The sequence below is a fragment of the Scyliorhinus torazame genome, chromosome 1, assembly GCF_047496885.1.
Source record: "Scyliorhinus torazame isolate Kashiwa2021f chromosome 1, sScyTor2.1, whole genome shotgun sequence".
NCBI classification, from domain to species: Eukaryota; Metazoa; Chordata; class Chondrichthyes; order Carcharhiniformes; family Scyliorhinidae; genus Scyliorhinus; species Scyliorhinus torazame.
Genome location: NC_092707.1, coordinates 388,946,193 through 388,966,822, shown reverse-complemented (window position 1 = coordinate 388,966,822; position 20,630 = coordinate 388,946,193). Strand labels below are relative to the sequence as shown.

Sequence of the window (20,630 nt, the reverse complement as noted above, 5' to 3'; positions counted from 1 at the left end):
GGGAGATACTAGTGAAAGTGGCCAAAAGCGAGAGATGATGTTTAGGGAGATCCTTGGGGCCTCGGAAACAGAAGGCCCCGCCGCCAACGCTGGGGCAATTAAAACCGGCGATTCTCAAGAGGCCCGAGATCTGGGATGGCTGTGGGGCCGGAGATTACAGAGAGAGGGAGAGGAGGGATCATGAAGGGATTTGAAAACAAGAGGGAAAATCTTTAGAATCAAGATGTCGCTTGACTGGAATCCAGTGCAGATCAGCGAGGTCAGGGGTGATAGGTGAACGGGACTTGGCGCACGTTCGGACAGGGACAGCAGAGTTTTGGATGACCTCTCGTTAAGCACCACAGGCGCATTGGAATAGTCAAGTCTGAAGATGACAAAGGCTTGAATGCGGGTTTAAGTAGCAGACGGGCTGAGACAGGGGGTGAGGTTACAGAGGAGGTTAAAGGCAACCTTAGTGGTGACTCACCTCGGGGTCAGATATTGCGAACACTCTGGTTTAGTCACAGACTGTTGCCGGGGTGAAGGATGGAGTCAGGGGCTGGGCAGTGGACTTTGGAGCGGGGAACGGTGGCTTCCGTCTTTCCAATATTTAATTGGAGGAAATTTATGGTCAAGCAGTGCCGAATGGCAAGGAAACAATCGGATAGATTTGAAGTCAAGACAGGTGGTGCTGGGGTCGGGCTTACTGAGCTGTACAGGGCAGACAGGCTCTCGGTTCGTTAAGCCAGTGTGGCAGTAACATGCAAATTGCCTCTGTGCCCTTGGCTGGGTGGGCAGGAATGTGGGGTTGAGGTTACAATCAAATCGGCCACAATTTTATCGAATGGCGGAGCAGGCTCGAGGAGCCGAGTGGCCTACTCCTCCTAACTATGACTGGAGAGGGAAAAAAATCTGATAGGCATCCAGTGATCTCCCAGGAAGTGTTGGACCCATTGGGCGAGGTGGACGGCAGGCTCAGCTGTGATGCCCCCATAGTCAAATAGCATGCCGGCACCCACGGCCTTGGATCAACAATGGCTACTGGAGTTGAAGTCCCAGAAACTGTATTTAGGCCCAAGTGGAATCTTAACTGCACGTGTGCGAAAAGCAGGATCCACATCAATCTTGGAGAGATTTCAGATCTATGGGGGAAGAACAGGGGACGAGGAATGAATTGGATAGGCTCCTTCAAAGAGCCAGCACAAACTCAATGGACCGAATGGCCTCCTTTTGTGCTGTGTTATTGTGCCATCTTAGTAGTCTCTACTATGGAGAGATTGAAAAACAAATAAATATCTTTTCATGGTGATATGTTTACAGTGCATACAAGTAATACGACAGGCTCAATGCAATACCTCAAGATGCTACAGATCCTAAACTGAGGATAATTTATATATTTGGAGAGTGGCCCACTAGGGACCCAGCAGATTCCACCCTCGGGCTCCTTGTAAACAAAGGCTTTGAAATGAAATTAAACTGAAGGAGATGCCAGTAAAATCCGGACAAATATTTGAGGTTTGCTCAAAGGAATGGTAAATAGGATAGCGGAAGAAATGATAAAACAGCAGTTGATGAGATTTCCACTTCTTCCAGTAAACGACTTTCGTTTTCTCCTTTACCCCGACACCTTGTTTTGTTCTTTCACGAGATGTGGGCGTCGCTGGCTAGTTCAGCATTAATTGCCCATCAAGAAGGTGGCGGTGAGCTGCCTTCTTGAACCGCTGCCGTCTCTTGAGGTGTAGGTACGTCCACTGTGCTGCTAGGGAGGTTTGTTGCCCCAAACGACAGTGAAGGAACGGCGATGTATTCCCAAGTCAGGGTGGTGTGCGGCTCGGAGGGGAACCTCCAGGTGGCGCTGTTCCCAGGTATCTGCTGCCCTTGTTCTTCGAGGCGGTAAAGGTCAAGGGTTTGGGGCGCCACAGGCATGGCTGCCCCTCAAAACAGTTCAACTGCAAACTGAGTGGAGGAGCCTTCCCTAAGGCGCGAGAGACAGCGTTGGTCTGCCCAAAAAGCGACATCCGAATGGGAAGATAAGCCTTTCGTGATCTGAGGACTCCCCCCAAGCAGCCTGCAGCCATTTTGAGGTGCAGTCAATGTGATGATGTCAGGGAGAGCTGAGGTGAAGTTGTAGATTCTCACAGCTGTTGTCTGCACCACACAACAACCGGGTGTAACCATGTCTGGAAGAAAGTTCCACACTTCCACCACCCTTTTGTCTGTAGAATGTTTCCGAGTTTTATTCCTGGCTTGAATCTTTACTCTATGCCTACCCTGGACTCCCCAGTTACTCTCCTACCCTATTTATGCCCCTAAGAATACTTTCATCAAATGACCCGTCAACCTTCTAGATTTCAGGGTGGAGCGCTATCTAACCGAATTGCAACAGAGTCCCGTGTTGAGCCAGGTTTAGCTAGGTGTTTCCCGGCGCAGGCAGCGAACAGGACTCTGTTCCAATCCAGGGCCTCAGCGGAGAACGCCTTGCCGAGGCCGCACCTAGTCCCGTCTCCTGGACTGAGGAGCTCCGCTCGCCAGAACTCCTCAGTGCAGGAGATCAGGCTGCCATTTTGAAATAATAATAATAATAACCTTTTATTGTCACGAGTATGAAGTTACTGTGAAAAGCCCCTAGTCGCTACATTCCAGCACCTGTTCGGGTACACCGAGGGAGAATTCAGAATTCTCAGCTAGTACGGGAATTGAACCTGCGTTGCTGGCCTTGTTCTGCATCACAAACCAGCTGTCTAGCCCACTGAGCTAAACCAAATGGCACCCCGCGGGCCCGATCCCTCCCATGGGCGCAATGCCAGCCAGGCAGCTTGGCACTGCCAGCCTGGCACCGTAGAAATGCCCCTGCTGGCTTGCCAGTGCCACCTGGTGGCAGTGCCAGGGCGCCTGTCTGGCAGTGCCTGGGCAGCCCCAGTAGTGCCAGGGTGCCATCCTGCCTGGAGGCCAATCACCCGGTGGCCTCTGATCCCCTCGGAAGCCCCCCGGGGGGGGGAGCCCTCCACCCAGGTGCTTACCCTTTGGGCAGGGTGGCATGCTGACACTGCTGGTGCCACCTGAACACTCTGGCATGGCCAGCTTGGCACCCTGGCAGTGCCACATGGGTGCCAGCCTGGCACTGCCAAGGTGTCCAGGTGGCACTGCCAGCTGGCAGGTGGCACTGCCAGGCTGACTGCCAAGGTACCAAGTTGGCATTTCACCCATGATCGGGATCGGGTGCGCCCTGCGTGGGGTGCGGGTAGGGGGGGCAGAGGATCCCTTTATAGGTGAGCTGCGGCTTTGGGGGGTTCGGGGGCATATCGGGGGGGGGGGTTCGAGGGATCGGGACGCCATTCCTGCGTTCCCCACCAAGGCCCCGAATAGAGCCTGAGTCCCAGTAGATAGCATGGTGCCGCTCTGCGCAGCGAGGGCCTGGGAAACACCCAGCTAAACCTGCTCATTACGGGATTCTGTTCCCATTCGGTTTAATTGCACCCAGAGGTAGCGTTTCAGGTGGTTTCTGTCTCCATAGCCACTGCCTGGACCTGTTGGGAACGTTTCCAGCATTTGCTGGTTTTATTTCTGCTTTCCAACAGGCCAATCCCATCATCAGCCAATGGAGAGTCTGCGTCTGCCGCTGGAAAACCTGGCGGGGTGGAGTGAGGCCGGGGGGGGGGCGGGGTGGGGGGGCGGGGGGGCAGGGGGGGGGGGGGGGGGGGGGTTGGCAGGGAAGTGGAAATCCCAGCCAAGGTTTTGGTTCAATGTCTCCTCTGGAACATGGAAGCTCTGACAATGCAGCACTCCCCCAGTACAGTACCGAAGTGACAGCCCAGCATGTGCGCACTCAAGAGCTGGGAAGTGGGTTTGGGCTGGGCCTCCGAAGGCACGAGGGGCAGAAAGGCCTCAGCCTGTGCCGTCAACATTCTGTGCTTCTTCGAGATTGTAGATCTGCAAGTCTTGCTTACTCCCTTCCTCGATTGTACGGTCCAACTCTTCTCTCAATGAAGAAGGCGACAGCATGAGTGCCCCTTTGCAAATTCAAAGTCTTCTCGGGATTCTCCTCGCTGATTGTTCAGTCTCTCTCCGGCCACAGGGATAGGATAGACGTTGAGGGGGAACTGCCCCGTCAACAACTGGCCAATCGCAGAAGAGTTTTGATTTAAAACCCTCTTATTATGGAGGAGTAAAACTCTCCATTTTGTTTATTATTATTCCACACCTGAATGTTGGTGATTCAGATCCTGGCTGAGCGGCCGGCACAAATACGGCCCAATTTTCACCCTGAGCAACCGGCAGTGAAGCTGCTGTGCGTGTTGTCTCCCACCCACAGATGGGTTTCTGCATCTTTGAAGAGAGTACGGCGGTGTTCAATCATGCATACCGATTCTACAGAACTCTGACCTTCTGAGAGTTAGTGGCTGGTGGTGAGGTTGGGTGCGGAGAGGGATAATCTTTGCTCCCATTTCCAATCCCTTTTATGTACACCACATTTCCATCTGTATCCTCTTAGGTTGCGTCAGTTTAAATGCTGCTGGGAAGACCACAGTTTGCCTGTTGAGATTCCAGCCTGATTATCTATTTTGTTTCCCTTGGGAATCACATGGAAAGCCGGACAGGGCAATTTAAAACTGGACTTTAATCTTTGTATTGGCATCTGGTGCCCTCCCCTTCGCTGGTCTTCAGTCCCTTCGCATGTCAAAGAGTTGCCATCATAGCCGTGGGCGTTGAACCAATGTTTCGTCACAACAGGGGCTTTTCCTGGTATTTACCTTGAGTGTGCACGTCCTCTGTAAACATCCCGCATCGAGTGACTGTGGGAGTGCCGCACGGTCAGAGATGCCGCTCTTCGCATGCGGCGTTACAGCTGAGGCCACGCCTGCCCCCTCGGTTGAATGTCAAAGATCGCAGGGCACTATGTCGAAGACGTTACCTCTGGTGTCCTGCCCATTATTTATCCCTCATCCAACACCTAAAACAGATTATCCAGTCATTATCGCATTGTTGTATATGCAATCTTGCTGTGTGCACACGTCAGCAGTGACTACACCTCAAATAAAGTGCTTCACCAGCTATACAATGGATTAGCCTTTCAGCTGAATCCTAAATTGTATGATCACCATCTTAACTCAGTTTAGTAGGTGGTGTAGCGTTAACAACAGTGCAGATGATACATTGTTTATTCTTTTCTGGGATGTGGGAGGCACAAGTCTAGTATGTATTGCCCAAACCAATTGCCTTCGAAGAGAAGGTGGTGGCGACCCGCCTTCTTGAACCGCTGCAGTCCCTGAGGTGTAGGTACAACCACCGTGCTGTTAGGGAGGGAGGTCCAGGATTTCCATCCAGTGACACTGAAGGAACGGCGACATATTTCCAAGTCAGGATAGTGAATGACTTGGAGGGGAACCTCCAGGTGGTGGGGTTCCCAGGTACGTGCTGCTCTTGTCCTTCTAGATGGTAGCGGTCGTGGGTTTGGAAGGTGCTGTCTGAGGAACCTTGGTGAGCCCCTGCAGTGCATCTTGTAGATGGCACACACGGCTGCCACTGTGCTGGTGGCGGCGGGATTGAATGTTTGTGGGTGGGGTGCCAAATCAAGTGGACCTACCTCGTCCTGGATGGTGTCGAGCTTTTTAAAAAATAAATTTAGAGTACCCAATTCATTTTTTCCAATTAAGGGGCAATTTAGCGTGGCCAATCCACCTAGCCTGCACATCTTTGGGTTGTAGGGGTGAGACCCATGCAAACACGGGGAGAATGTGCAAACTCCACACGGACAGTGACCCAGAGCCGGGATCGAACCTGGGACCTCGGTGCTGTGGGGCAGCAGTGCTAACCACTGTGCCACCGTGCTGCCCCGGTGTCGAGCCTCTTGAGTGTTGTTGGAGCTGCACCCATCCAGGCAAGTGGAGAGTATTCCATTACACTCCTGACATGTGCCTTGTGGATGGCGAACAGGCTTTGGGGAGTCGGGTGGTGCCATGGTCAGCAATGAGTATAATGGACCTGATGATCGTTTCCTTTTCCCCTACAGCTCTCCGATAAGGTGGTGGACTGATGGCTGACTGTGATTAAAGGTGTATCGGTCCTCACCGAGTTCGTGCTTGTATGCCAGATGGGTATCTACATTTAACTTGCCACCTCCTGCTCTGTGTACAGTGCCGTTGGAATATTCAAATACCTTTTCCACTGTTCAGCTGGAAATTAATGAGCTGCCACCTGGGCTGAAAACTTTTTTTTAAATCGTGACTTTAACCAACTTTTTCCACAAGTTCAGTTCAAGGCAGACCCTCTCAGTTTCCAGGCATCTTGGGGCCTTTGTTCCAGGGGAGAGATTATTTTGTAATTAACCGAATTTGCATAATGAATGAGGTCGAATTAACATAATTTATTAATCCATTATCCTTAATAGATTCCAATTATTCTGTTCAACTTTCAAAGAGAGACGGTTTGCAATTTCTCATTGTTACAAGCAGACGTTTAGCAGCTAATTAGCTCAATTTACATATGCAGATGAGGGTGCATTTGGATGACCCGTTAATATGCTCTTTCTAACTCCAGGATGATTTACAGTGTCCTGGTTTGGCTGAAACAAATTTTTAAGGTCTAACTAGTGTTTATGAGGTAGAGGTGATGGTGATTCTATCAGCGCTCATCATTATTAAGGGGTAATTCAGACAGCAGCCTGTGGCCTTCGTGCGCGTGCAGGTTCAACGTGGAAAGCAGGGACCTGCAGTGTGAGTTACCTTGTTGTTTGGAAGCTGTAATGCTCCAGTATCTTGCCGGGAGACCCAGCATCGAAACATTTGGAACTGCGTAAGATTGCAGTGCTCAGCTGACAGACACTCACTAAACATGCCAGTTAGGGCTTGCTCACTCCAGTGCAGTGCATTTTCAACGGTGTGGGATAAGTCTTAATGACTGCCAAACAACCTCTCCACAATGAACTTGTCGCATTTACAAGTGTGGAGTCTTATTCTTTCAGATTTTAATTATTGTTGGGAATTTTTTAAAACGGGATAATTTTTAGGCACTTTTTCTTTCTCTTAAATCTCTCTCGCTCTCTCACACATGATGCGATATTTCTTCCTCTCGCTTCATCTTGCTTTCTTTACCTGATTAGACATCAAATTCACAATTCCGGCACTTCCTGGTTCAGACACTGTGCTGCTCATTAACAATCCTTCAGTCTGGTTGGTTAAGGTAATGCATAGTTGCCTGCCATGTTCCAAGGATCCCTGGTAAAGGGCACTGGGCTAAAGTGGCTCTCAAATTACATTAGAACATAGAACATTACAGCGCAGTACAGACCCTTCGGCCCTCGATGTTGCGCCGACCTGTGAAATCACTCTAAAGCCCATCTACACTATTCCCTTATCGTCCATATGTCTATCCAATGACCATTTGAATGTCCTTAGTGTTGGCGAGTCCACTACTATTGCAGGCAGGGCATTCCACGCCCTTACTACTCTCTGAGTAAAGAACCTACCTCTGACATCTGTCCTATATCTATCTCCCCTCAATTTAAAGCTATGTCCCCTCGTGCTAGACATCACCATCCGAGGAAAAAGGCTCTCACTGTCCACCTTATCCAATCCTCTGATCATCTTGTATGCCTCAATTAAGTCACCTCTTAACCTTCTTCTCTCTAACGAAAACAGCCTCAAGTCCCTCAGCCTTTCCTCATAAGATCTTCCCTCCATACCAGGTAACATTCTGGTAAATCTCCTCTGCATCCTTTCCAATGCTTCCACATCCTTCCTATAATGCGGCGACCAGAATTGCACGCAATACTCCAAATGCGGCTGCACCAGAGTTTTGCACAGCTGCAACATGACCTCATGGCTCCAAAACTCAATCCCTCTACCAATAAAAGCGAACACACCGTATGCCTTCTTAACAACCCTCTCAACCTGGGTGGCAACTTTCAGGGATCTATGTACATGTACACCGACATCTCTGCTCATCCACACTGCCAAGAATCTTACCATTAGCCCAGTACTCTGTCTTCCTGTTATTCCCTCCAAAATGAATCACCTCACACTTTTCTGCATTAAACTCCATTTGCCACCTCTCAGCCCAGCACTGCAGCTTATCTATGTCCTTCTGTAACTTGTAACATCCTTCTGCACTGTCCACAACTCCACCGACTTTAGTGTCATCTGCAAATTTACTCACCCATCCTTCTATGCCCTACTCCAGGTCATTCAAAAGTCACTGGAGTCAGGGAAAGTCCCAGAGGATTAGAAAATCACTGTTGTAACCCCCCTGTTCAAGAAGGGAACAAGAAAAAAGATGGAAAATTATAGGCCAATTAGCCTAACCTCGGTTGTTGGCAAGATTCTAGAATCCATCGTTAAGGATGAGATTTCTAAATTCTTGGAAGTGCAGGGTCGGATTAGGATAAGTCAGCATGGATTTAGTAAGGGGAGGTCATGCCTGACAAACCTGTTAGAGTTCTTTGAAGAGATAACAAATAGGTTAGACCAAGGAGAGCCAATGGATGTTATCTATCTTGACTTCCAAAAGGCCTTTGATAAGGTGCCTCACGGGAGACTGCTGAGTAAAATAAGGGCCCATGGTATTCGAGGCAAGGTACTAACATGGATTGGCGATTGGCTGTCAGGCAGAAGGCAGAGAGTTGGGATAAAAGGTTCTTTTTCGGTATGGCAACCGGTGACGAGTGGTGTCCCGCAGGGTTCAGTGTTGGGGCCACAGCTGTTCCCTTTATATATTAATGATCTAGATGACGGGACTGGGGGCATTCTGGCTAAGTTTGCCGATGATACAAAGATAGGTGGAGGGGCAGGTAGTATTGAGGAGGTGGGGAGGCTGCAGAAAGATTTAGACAGTTTAGGAGAGTGGTCCAAGAAATGGTTGATGAAATTCAACGTGGGCAAGTGCGAGGTCTTGCACTTTGGAAAAAAGAATAGAGGCATGGACTATTTTCTAAACGGTGACAAAATTCATAATGCTGAAGTGCAAAGGGACTTGGGAGTCCTAGTCCAGGATTCTCCAAAGGTAAACTTGCAGGTTGAGTCCGTAATGAAGAAAGCAAATGCAGTGTTGTCATTTATCTCAAGAGGCTTGGAATATAAAAGCAGGGATATACTTCTGAAGCTTTATAAAGCACTAGTTAGGCCCCATTTAGAATACTGTGAGCAATTTTGGGCCCCACACCTCAGGAAGGACATACAGGCACTGGAGCGGGTCCAGCGGAGATTCACACGGATGATCCCAGGAATGGTAGGCCTAACATACGATGAACGTCTGAGGATCCTGGGATTATATTCATTGGAGTTTAGGAGGTTGAGGGGAGATCTAATAGAAACTTACAAGATAATGAATAGCTTAGATAGGGTAGACGTAGGGAAGTTGTTTCCATTAGCAGGGGAGACTAGGACCCGGGGGCACAGCCTTAGAATAAAAGGGAGTCACTTTAGAACAGAGATGAGGAGACATTTCTTCAACCAGAGAGTGGCGGGTCTGCGGAATTCATTGCCACAGAGGGCGGTGGAGGCCGGGACGCTGAGTGTCTTTAAGACAGAAGTTGATAAATTCTTGATTTCTCGAGGAATTAAGGGCTATGGAGAGAGAGCGGGTAAATGGAGTTGAAATTAGCCATGATTGAATGGTGGAGTGGACTCGATGGGCCGAATGGCCTTACTTCCGCTCCTATGTCTTATGGTCTTATTTATAAAAATGACAAACAGCAGTGGCCCCAAAACAGATCCTTGTGGTCCACCACTAGTAACTGGACTCCAGTCTGAATATTTCCCATCAACCACCACCCTTTGTCTTCTTCCAGCTAGCCAATTTCTGATCCAAACTGCTAAATCACCCTGAATCCCATGCCTCCGTATTTTCTGCAGTAGCCTACCATGGGGAACCTTATCAAATGCTTTACTGAAATCTATATACACCACATCAACTGCTTTACCCTCATCCACCTGTTTGGTCACCTTCTCAAATAACTCAATAAGGTTTGTGAGGCACGACCTACCCTTCACAAAAGTCTTACAACACCAGGTTAAAGTCCAACAGGTTTATTTGGGTAAGTGATTCACCTGATGAAGGAGCTGCGCTCCGAAAGCTAGTGATTCCAAATAAACCTGTTGGACTTTAACCTGGTGTTGTAAGACGGCATCTCCACATCTAAAATTACATGCGTACATACGAATTAGGAGCAGGAGTAGGCCACTCGGCCCCTTGAACCTTCTGCGTCACTCAATAAGACCATGGCTGATCTGATTGTAACTCCTCAATTACAGCAAGTCCCAGTGCAGAAACCGGAAAGTCTATATGTGCAAGTGTAATGAATTGCCAAGGTGCTAACTATTAAATGTGGCCCATTACGACGTGACATCGGGGATCGCGCTCCACTCCCCTCAATCATTTACCCCCACTTATTTTGGGTAGGTTAAAGCCTCTGCTTGCAGGACCAATTCACCGGAAATTAAAGGGTTAAATTATGGAGTCAGATCGTATAAATGTAACCTGTCTTCCCTTGAGTACTTGGCACGCCATAACGTTCAAGGCTATGGGCCAAGTGCTGGCAAGTGGGATGAGGTGGGCAGGTCAGGGCCTTTCATGTGTCGGTTCAAACTCGATGGGCCGAAGGGTCTCTTCTGCACTGGAGGATTCTGTGATTCTGAGTCTGAGGGATTGAGGGGTGACGTCTTTAATGTGTCTTATATTACTAAAAGTATTTGATAGGGTAGGTTCACAGAAACTGTTGCCTCAACTGCAAAAATCAGGAGCGAGGGAACATTGGGTTAAAGATTAAACCCCGGCCTGTGAGCAGGAGAATCAGAAAGAAGGCTATGGAGCCTCCAAGACCGAAGCCGATAGATAATTGTGCAATAAGGTATATGGGGATGGGGAGATGGCATTGAGGTGCAGATGAGGCTTGGTCTGATCAAAGGCAGAGTAGGCCCGAGGGGCTGAACAACCTAGAAGGTTCTGCGTTTGGAAGGAGGGTTGTGTGTCCATCACCGTTCAGAATGGATGTGGGGCGGCACTGTGACGTTCACATTGTGGCGCGCCAAATAGAAGAATCAGGCCGATTGCCGCTCACTAACTTGGTACCGAATTAGCTGCACCGAAGCTGAGAAGGTGTTTCCGGCCGTGACTTGGGGCCTGCTGACAGCAGGCTCACCTGGTCAGTTTATGAGGGCTATGTGAACTATCTGGGCATCACTGAAAGAAATCCCATTGTGTTCTCATCTTTTTGCTTTTTTGGAGCCAACCTGTGGTCCATCGAAAGGTAAGCTTGGTAAACCTATGACCTTTGCCCCTTGAGGTGATTTAACTCAAGTGCACGGGACTCCTTACATCTCCCCACATCGCTGTGTACTAGGCAGAATGCTGGAAAGGTCCAGCGCTGAAACCCGCCCTGCTCTAAACCCGCTTACCGATTGGGTCCTGAGCCCATATATTATTCCCTTTGAGGGTTTTTTAAATTATCTCTGCTAACTCTTCGGTTGACGAAACGCCTTTCAAAACGCGATGTTGAAAGCAGTGGAATTTCGTGGGAAGTGTTACTGCCTGAGGCAGGGCCAACCCGGCAGAGTCTACCTCCCCATAATCCAGTTACTAGGGATGCCACTTCTGGGCTCTTCCCAATGGCGGACGGGCCCATCACTTTGGCTGGGGCCTGAGATTGAGTTGGAGGTGGCCTCCCAGTCACATGACAGGGGGCGTGGTGCCTCCATCCCCCAACGTCCCAACACAGACTTGCTGGGATGTGATGGCCACAACTCAAGTTTCAAGCCTTCCTTTGGAAGGAGGGATCTGCCCCCTCCGGATGGAAGGCTATGTGTGAGCTGTAATGTTTCGCAATCCTGCAGAGAGTACCTCCATTTTGAGGGTCTCCTGTCTCCCTTGGCAGCGCCAGACATGGTTGCGGACCCTCCGACTGGGTCCTCCTACATCCCTGGTCCACCCACTGTCCTTATTTTCACCGGGATTCCGGAAGCAACTTCTCGATTGGCCGTTTCTTGGAAAATAACTTGTGACATCCCACCCCGGCCGTTTGCAGGCTCCTGACCCAGAAGGTCAGGATCGAGACCCACCTGGGGTAATCCAGCCGGTTAACTCTGTTTCTCTCTCGCCACGGATGCGACCACGGCCGCTGAATATTTCCAGCATTTTTTTTTTAGTTTGCTTTTAAATAAAACTCAAATATGTTATCACATGACCCATTAGAACCCCCTGTGCTGCCCCTCACTCACCAACCCATTCCCCGACCCCAACCAAACACATCTGCGCTGATGCATGATGAGGGCTTGCATGGGCTGCGGCTGCATTTACTTCTCAAGGGTTAAAGATCAAACAACTTTGCATTGAGAGATTCGAAGGCCGGGGAAGTGGACTTAACACAGTCAAGCAAGGTATGGGGAGCGAGCAGGGCAGGCACATGACAGAGATTAATAGCCCTCTGCAACTGCAGCCAAACAGTCCAGAAAGCTCTGCCGTTCTTGTATAATTCAGAAACAGAGAGTGCCGCAAAGACTCCGAAGTCAGGCTTCATCTGTGGAGATTGAAACAAGAGCTAAGCTTTCCCGCTGATGATATTTCTTAAGTGGCTGTGAGCCTGAATTTACATGAGATTTATTTAGCCAATCTCAGGACCATTATGATTGACATGGGTTGGTCCGTACGTAGCAGGTGGAACAACGTACTCAATGTTTGCCCGGGAATATCACGTATCTATCATCTTGAGGCTGTGATATGTATCGAATGTAATGTTCATGGCCCTCGCAGCATCATCATTGCTGCATGCAGATTGTCAAGGCAGAAATCCAGGCACATGTCCATGTTAAAATTGCAGCATTTAGCTTTGCCATCATTACATCAGGCTGTATATTAGCACCTTTCTTATTTGCTTTGTGAGCATGATGTTGGTGACGTGAGCTTTACGCCGAGACGCTGTGCGAAAAGACACAGTAGTGATGATTGTAGCAATGCTCATCTCCCAGCAGACCTCACTTTGCCTGTCTACCTCCCGTTTGCAGGTTCCCAGAGGCGGCGTGTCCTCCCGAGCCTGTCCCCCGATGCAGCACCTCCAGCCCGAAAACCGGCCAACAGCTCTGGGGTCCGCTGGGTTGACCTTCGACCTGTGCAGAGAGGTATGGCCGAACCGTTCGAGATCAAGGTCTATGAGATCGATGATGTGGAACGTCTGCAGAGGAGACGGGCGGCAGACAGCAAGGTTGGTAGACTTTCTAAAGGTGAACTCAAGTATGGTCTCTGTGACGGCTGCAATAGCGTACCCTCAGTTCTGCAACGATCTCTTGCATTGTCACTTGGTGGTACAGGGATTGAGTATTGCTGAAAAAAGAGACATGCTGTTGAAGCTTTTCATCTTGCACTGATCAGGACGGATACAAGAATGCCAAATTTTTTAAGTGAGCAACAATTTATACTGCATGAGAAAAAGGTGCTGATTGGTTGATATGTCGACTCTTATCAATCAGATTCGACTTGCCAACCAATCAGCAGCACCCTTTTCTCATGCGGTATAAATTGTTGCTCCCGTTCAAATTTGGCATTTTGGTATCTGTCCTGATAGGTCCAAGAAGAAAAGCTTCGACAGTGTGTCTCTTTTCAGTATTTGTCTTGAATGCTCTATGCGTTCAAATACGTACCAAGCAATCCTAACTCCAAATTTTAAGGGCAATCATAATTCCTCCTTAAATAAAAGCAAAACACTGCAGATGCCGGAAATCTGAGATAAAAACAGAAAATGCTGGATAAACTCAGCAGGTCTGGCAGCGTCTGTGGAGAGAGAAACAGAGTTAACGTTCCGAATCCAGCATGACTCTTCTTCAGAACTGATCTGTCCAAGGGTCGTAAGGCTCGAAACGTTAAGTCAGTGTTTCTCTCTCCACCGACGCTGCCAGACCTGCTGAGTTTATCCAGCATTTTCTGTTTTTATTATAATTCCCCCTTCTTGTGATCTGTCCTTTGGCCTCCTGTCTCTTTTTTAATGTTCCCTACCTTGCTTGTTCATTGTGTTTTCTCTTCCTCCAGGCTACAATATGTTAATGGACCGACCCCTGCTCCATCTACCCGCCACACCCCAACCCCACCCCAGTATTGCCCTCCCTGCCCTTTTTCAGGTATTTTTCTTCCTCTCCAAAATAGTTTCACTGTCCCAGTGAACCCTTGACCATCTCACCACCACCCATTTACATCTTTTATAGAATCATAGAATCCCTACAGTGCAGAAAGAGGCCATTCGGCCCATTGAGCGTGCAACGGCCCTCTGAAAGAGCACCCTACCCAGGGTCAGGCACCATCCTATCCCTTGAACCTAGTAACTCCACCCAACCTTTTTTACACTAAGGAGCAATTTAGCATGGCCAGTTCACCTAACCTGCACATCTTTGGACTGTGGGAGGAAACCGGAGCACCCGGAGGAAACCCACGCAGACACGGGGAGAAAGTGTAAGCCCCACACAGACAGTCACCCGAGGCCGGAATTGAACCCGGGTCTCTGGCACTGTGAGGCAGCCGTGCTAACCACTGAGCCACCGTGTGGCCCAACTCTTCCCATACTAACTAGCATATGGTACCAGGAGAACTCTTCAGATCACTGCTGTCGATGGCCAGCTCTCCAATCAATCATCCAATTTGTGAAATTCCCATTTCAGGACATTATTCCATCCTTTATCCCGGAACGTTGCGCATACCACAAGATGGAGATGGGAGTGTCCCGCTTGGGCTGAATCGGGACGAATTGAGGGAAAGCAAATGGCTGAATGTTCCTAAGAGTCATCGAATAACCATTCAGCCCATCGGCTCCAAGCCAGCTGTCTGTGGAGAAAGCCAGTCAGTCCCTCTATCCCCATCGTCCTTGCCAGTTTATTTCCCTCAACTGCCCATCAACTATCCTATAGAAATTATTCATCATCTCCACCTCAATCATCCTTGTAGCCAGTGCGATCAAGGCCAGTTACCACTCACCGTGCAAAGAAAAATTCATCCCCCCCCCGGGCATCTCGTAGAATCCCTACAGAAGGAGGCCATTCAGCCCGTCAAATCTGCACCAACCCTCCGAAAGAGCACCCTACCTAGGCCCATTCCCCCGCCTTAACTCCATAACCCCACCTAACCTTTGGACACACTAAGGGGCAATTTATCAAGGCCAATCCACATCTTTGTGACTGTGGGAGGAAACCGGAGCACCCGGAGGAAACCCACGCAGACACGGGGAGAACGTGCGGACTCCGCACAGACAGTGACCCAAGCCGGGAATCGAACCTGGGACCCTGGTGCTATGAGGCAGCAGTGCTAATCACCGCACCGCCCAAAACACCTTTCCCAAATCTCAGATCTGTGTCCCCTTAGTCTGTGCACCGTCAGTCAAGAGGAACATTTTTTTTTTTGCCTACTTCATCTAAACCTATCATAATCCTGTCCTCCTTAAGTCGTACTTACGTTCTAATGTACCTTGCACTTGGCCCCACGAACTTGCACTGCCCTCCCGTGACCGAAACTGGAGGAGGAAGGAAACAGAATTGAAGAATCACTTTTAACATTTTGAATTTCAGTTGCGAGGGTTTGTGTGCTTCAACGCGAAGCTGAAGATACTGGAGCATCGGCAGCAGAGGATCTCAGAGGTCAAGACCAAATACGACATACTGAAGAAGGAACTGGAGGCCACCAAACAGCGGCTGATGCTGCATCCCACTAAGTGGATCAGTGAGTGTAAGTATCCCCACCCCGGCCTCTGATCTTCCAGTTAGCATGTTCCTGCCATAGGGTTGGAAAGGCTGGGATTATGGGTGGAGCCCCCCCCCCATTTACAGGATGTTACTAAAGATAAATAGACCATGAGGCATCAAAAAGAACATGGGGCCTTTTTAGGGCAAACTTTGCAAGTATCCAACATTACATCAGTGACTTACTCTTTGAAAGCATTTCAACGGCTGTAGAGCACTTTGGGAAGTCCGGGCATTGTGAAAAGAGCATAGAACATACAATACAGAAGGAGGCCATTCGGCCCATCGAGTCTGCACTGACCTCACTTCCACCCTTTCGCCGTAACCCAATAACCCTTCTGAACCTTTTTGGACACGAAGGGCAATTTAGCACGGCCAATCCACCTAACCTGCACGTCTTTGGACTGTGGGAGGAAACCGGAGCACCCGGAGGAAACCCACGCAGACACGGGGAGGACGTGCAGGCTCTGCACAGACAGTGACCCAGCGGGGAATCGAACCTGGAACCCTGAAGCCACAGTGCTAGCCACTTGTGCTACCGGGCTGCCCAAAGTGCTAAATTCTTTCACTAAAACAATATCAATAAAGTAAATTAAAATGGCAGGGGTGACCCCTGGTGGGGTACTGTAACTGAAATCAAGCATCGCAAGGAAACTTAACACACCCAATCAAAATGTCATTCTCGGGGGTGATGTGCATCCCAGCCCCCGTTGTGCCCACCAGTCATGGAAGGCCTGAGGTGTACCCATGGACGCCGCATGCTCTCTCCCTAAGGCCACCTGGCCACAAATGTAGCCATGGTAGAGGGACAGACTGTCGGGCCGGTTGACCCCTATATTGCCCGCTGCATGCATCTGTTAATGGCCACTTGGTGAGGCCCAGGGTCTTTTAAAAATATTTTGTGAGGGCAGCATGGTGTTGCAGTGGTTAGCACTTCTGCCTCACGGTGCCGGGGTCTCAGGTTCGATCCTGGCTCTGGGCCACTATCTGTGTAGAGTTTGCACATTCTCCCCGTGTTTGCGTGGGTTTCGCCCCCACAGCCCAAAAGATGTGCAGGTTAGGTGGATTGGCCACGCTAAAAAATGAATTGGGTAGAATTTACAGTGCTGAAGGAGGCCATTCGGCCCATCGAGTCTGCACCGGCTCTTGGAAAGAGCACCCTACCCAAACCCACACTTACACCCTATCCCCATTATCCAGTAACCCCACCCAACATTAGGGCAATTTTGGACACTAAGGACAATTTATCATGGCCAATCTACCTAACCTGCACATCTTTGGACTGTGGGAGGAAACCGGAGCACCGGAGGAAACCCACACACACACGGGGAGAACATGCAGACTCCGCACATAAGGTGACCCAAGCCGGGAATCGAACCTGGGACCCTGGAGCTGTGAAGCAATTGTGCTAACCACAATGCTACCATACTACCACAATGATACTCTAAATTTATTTTAAAAAAATATTTTGTTGACTATATTTGCACATATCTTTTTTTTTGTTGAAGTGTAGTCACTGTTGTAATGTGGGAAGTGTGGCAGCCAGTCTTTGCACAGCAGGATCCCACATGGTGCAATGTGATAATGGTCAGATGGTCTGTTTTTAGGGATGTTGGATGAGGGATAAATATTGACCAGGACCCCAGGGGAAATCCTCCCATGCTCATCTTTGAATCGGGTGGGATCTTTTACATCTGCCTGGGAGGGTAGGTCAGGTGTGATTTACCGAAAGTTAGCGACTTTCAGCTCTCCTTCAGCGCTGCGCTCGAGTGTTTCTCCGAGTTCTTGTCATTAAAGTAGTGAGGTTCTGCAACCCCAGGGATTCTGTCTGCTCACCATTATCCAGAAATGCTGACCGACCTCACTGCTTCTCCACCCGACTTCTTTTATTGGTTGGCGGGATGTGGGCGCCCCTGGCTAGACCAGTCTTTATTGCCCAACCCGATTTGCCCTTCCGCCACCTTCTTCAGCCGCTGCGGGCCATGTGGTGTAGGCATACCCAACGTGCTGTTAGGGAGTTCCAGGGTTCCATGCCCTTGCCCTTCTAGCTGGTAGAGGTCGTGGGGCTGGAAAGAGCCTTGGCGATTTGCTGCAATGCATCTCGTGGATGGTACACACTGTGCGCCAGTGGTTGAGGGAGTGACTGGCATCAATTATATTAGCACATACAGGGGATTGAACATAGGGCTCGTTATATTAATGGAGAATCATTCGGTCCAACCAGTCTGTTTCAGCATTTAGCGCTGGGACTGGTTTAGGGCTGGCTTAGCGCAGGGCTAATTCACTGGCTTTGAAAGCAGACCAAGGCAGGCCAGCAGCACGGTTCAATTCCCGAACAGGTGCCGGAATGTGGCGACTAGGGGCTTTTCACAGTAACTTCATTTGAAGCCTACTTGTGACAATAGCGATTTTCATTTCATTTCATTTTATTCCCCACCCTAACCCTCCAATCTAATCATGAATTGTGAAAGTCAATTCTGTAGAGCAGATAGCTCAATAGTACACAGTGTGGTTCCCGCTACGTTACATATACATCCCCATGATAAAGATACACATACTGATTTTTTAAAATATATTTTTATTCAAGGCTTTTCAACAAAAATATAAATGTACAAAGAATCAAAAGAACAACCAAAGAGCATCAGAAGAACAACACCTCAACCCAAGAAACAACCCAAAAGCCCCAGCCCCACCGACACCAACCCCAACCACCTTGATCCAATCCCGCCTTCCCTATTTTAATCCCCTTGCTCTACATCTGAAGGCCCCCCCCCTTGCTGACCCCTCAATCCTCCTTGAAGATGGTTTAGCACAGGGCTAAGTCGCTGGCTTTGAAAGCAGACCAAGGCAGTCCAGCAGCACGGGTTCAATTCCCGTACCAGCCTCCCCGAACAGGCGCGGGAATGTGGCGACTAGGGGCTTTTCACAGTAACTTCATTTGAAGCCTACTTGTGACGATAAGCGATTTTCATTTTCATTTCATTTTCATTTGAAGAAGTCGATGAGCGGTTTCCACCTCCGAGTGAACCCTTCTACTGACCCCAGCAGAGCGAAGTTGATCTTCTCCAACCGCAGGAATTCTGCCAGGTGGCTCACCCACACCCCTTCCTTCAGCAGCTCCGAGGCCCTCCGACATGACAAAACCCACCTCCGTGCTTTGAGGGAGGCAAAGGCCAAAACATTCCCCCCCCCCCCCCCTATTCTCTACCCCCTCAAAAAACCTGCTCATCCTCGCCACCGTCATGTGGGTCCTATGCACCACTTTAGACTGGATGAAGTCTAACCCTGCACACGACGAGGACGCCTTCACCCTCCTCAAAGCCTCAGCCCATGTCCCAGCCCCCACCTCCTCCCCTAGCTCTTCCTCCCATTTGCGCATAACATCCGCCCCCTCACACCATCAGTTCCTTATAAATATCCGACACCTTCTCCTCCCCTATTTCGGCGTCCGACAGGAGTTCATCTAGCAGCACCGGAGGCGGCAGCCCCGGGAAAGACGGCATCTCTTTCCTCACCAAATCCCGAACCTACAGATACCTAAACCCATTCCCCTTAGGCAACTCATACAATTCCTCCAACTCCGCCAGACCCGCAAATGTGCCTCCAATAAACAAGTCGCTGAAGTACTCAATCCCACCTTCCGCCACCCCGGGAACCTCACATCCAATCTCGCCGGTACAAACCTATGGTTATCACAACTGGACGCCCACAACAACATATAGACACACGTATTGTTGTATGAAATGGTACAGACTGCCATTTACTAATTTTGTAATCAAGCATACTAGGCGGCCTCCTCCAACTCTCGGCTCTGCTGAACACATGACCTGACCTCTATATGTGTGTGTGTGTCCCTCCCCCACAGTTGATCTGGATCAGGGCTTCGAGGTGGACTCGCTGGAATACCTGGAGGCCCTGGAGTGCGTCACCGAGCGGCTGGAGCACCGGGTCAACTTCTGCAAAGCCCACCTCATGATGATCACGTGCTTCGACATCGCCTGCGGGAGGCGCTAAGGTGGGGGGGGGTCGAACAAGCGCACGGCGGAGGAGAAGGAAACACAAAAGAACATCCAAAGATATCAGGAAGATGAGGACGGAGGCGTGAAGTGTGCAGCTCGTACGCGAAAGGAGTGTTTTATTTTCTTTCAACGGCAGAATGTATACAAGAGAGAGACGGAAACGAATGGGCGGGCGGGAGGGGGGGGGGGGGGGGGGAGGGGGGGGGGGGATGAATATTGGAACGTGAGAATGTTCATTCTTTCATCAGATTGTCAAAGCACTTTGAGGAACTTTTGTCATGTTGTAAATATGAATTGCTTGCTCCAGAACCCCTTTATTCAGTGGGTGGGGTGGGTGGTTGCGGATGGGTGGATGGATTGGGGGGGGGGGGGGGGCTGCAGTGTTCAGTAGGGTGGGAAATGAAGGGCTGTTACCGAGATATTCAGAATGATATACAGAAGGACTACTAGTGCCTTGTAAACTTTATTATATTATATTATCCAAAATCTTACATGGACTCGTCATTGTCCAGTTGGTGCTAGATGATGAATGTGTCACCGTGCAGTGATAGAGGCAGTATCCATTTTGTAAACTAAACTTTGAACCTACACTCCATTTCCTCATCATGTGCACCGGCGTTTGGGCGGGGGAGGGGTGGGGGTAAAACGGGAGTTGATTAAAAACCGGGTGGGAGTGGGCGGGAGGGGAGAATGCCGGCGATCTCGCTTTCCTCCTGGGACCACGGAAGAATATTTGTTCACGTTTCGAATCAATTTTGAATGACTTGACACGGTACGCTTCTTTTTATATAAAGGTTTGGCTGATTGTAAAGGACATTGTTGTGTGGAGTTGAGTTTTTAAAAAAAAAAAATCCAGTGGAGATACATTGAACAAAAATAAAAAAGCTCATGTTTCAGTAAAGGATGAACTCAAGATTGTTTTACTAGG

The 20,630-nt window shown here is 49.5% G+C and overlaps 1 protein-coding gene across 2 annotated transcripts in view; it reads left to right on the top strand.

The window, feature by feature from the left end:
- kif26ba (kinesin family member 26Ba) overlaps positions 1-19,870 on the top strand; it is a 272,137-nt gene extending 252,267 nt beyond the window's left edge. For both annotated transcript variants that reach the window (XM_072512933.1, XM_072512936.1), the window contains 3 exons: positions 12,972-13,168; positions 15,513-15,669; positions 19,549-19,870. In XM_072512933.1, the coding sequence (XP_072369034.1) occupies positions 12,972-13,168; positions 15,513-15,669; positions 19,549-19,697 (503 nt within the window). In that variant the 3' untranslated portion in view covers positions 19,698-19,870. The remainder of the gene's footprint in view (positions 1-12,971; positions 13,169-15,512; positions 15,670-19,548) is intronic.
- Positions 19,871-20,630: the final 760 nt, after the last annotated feature.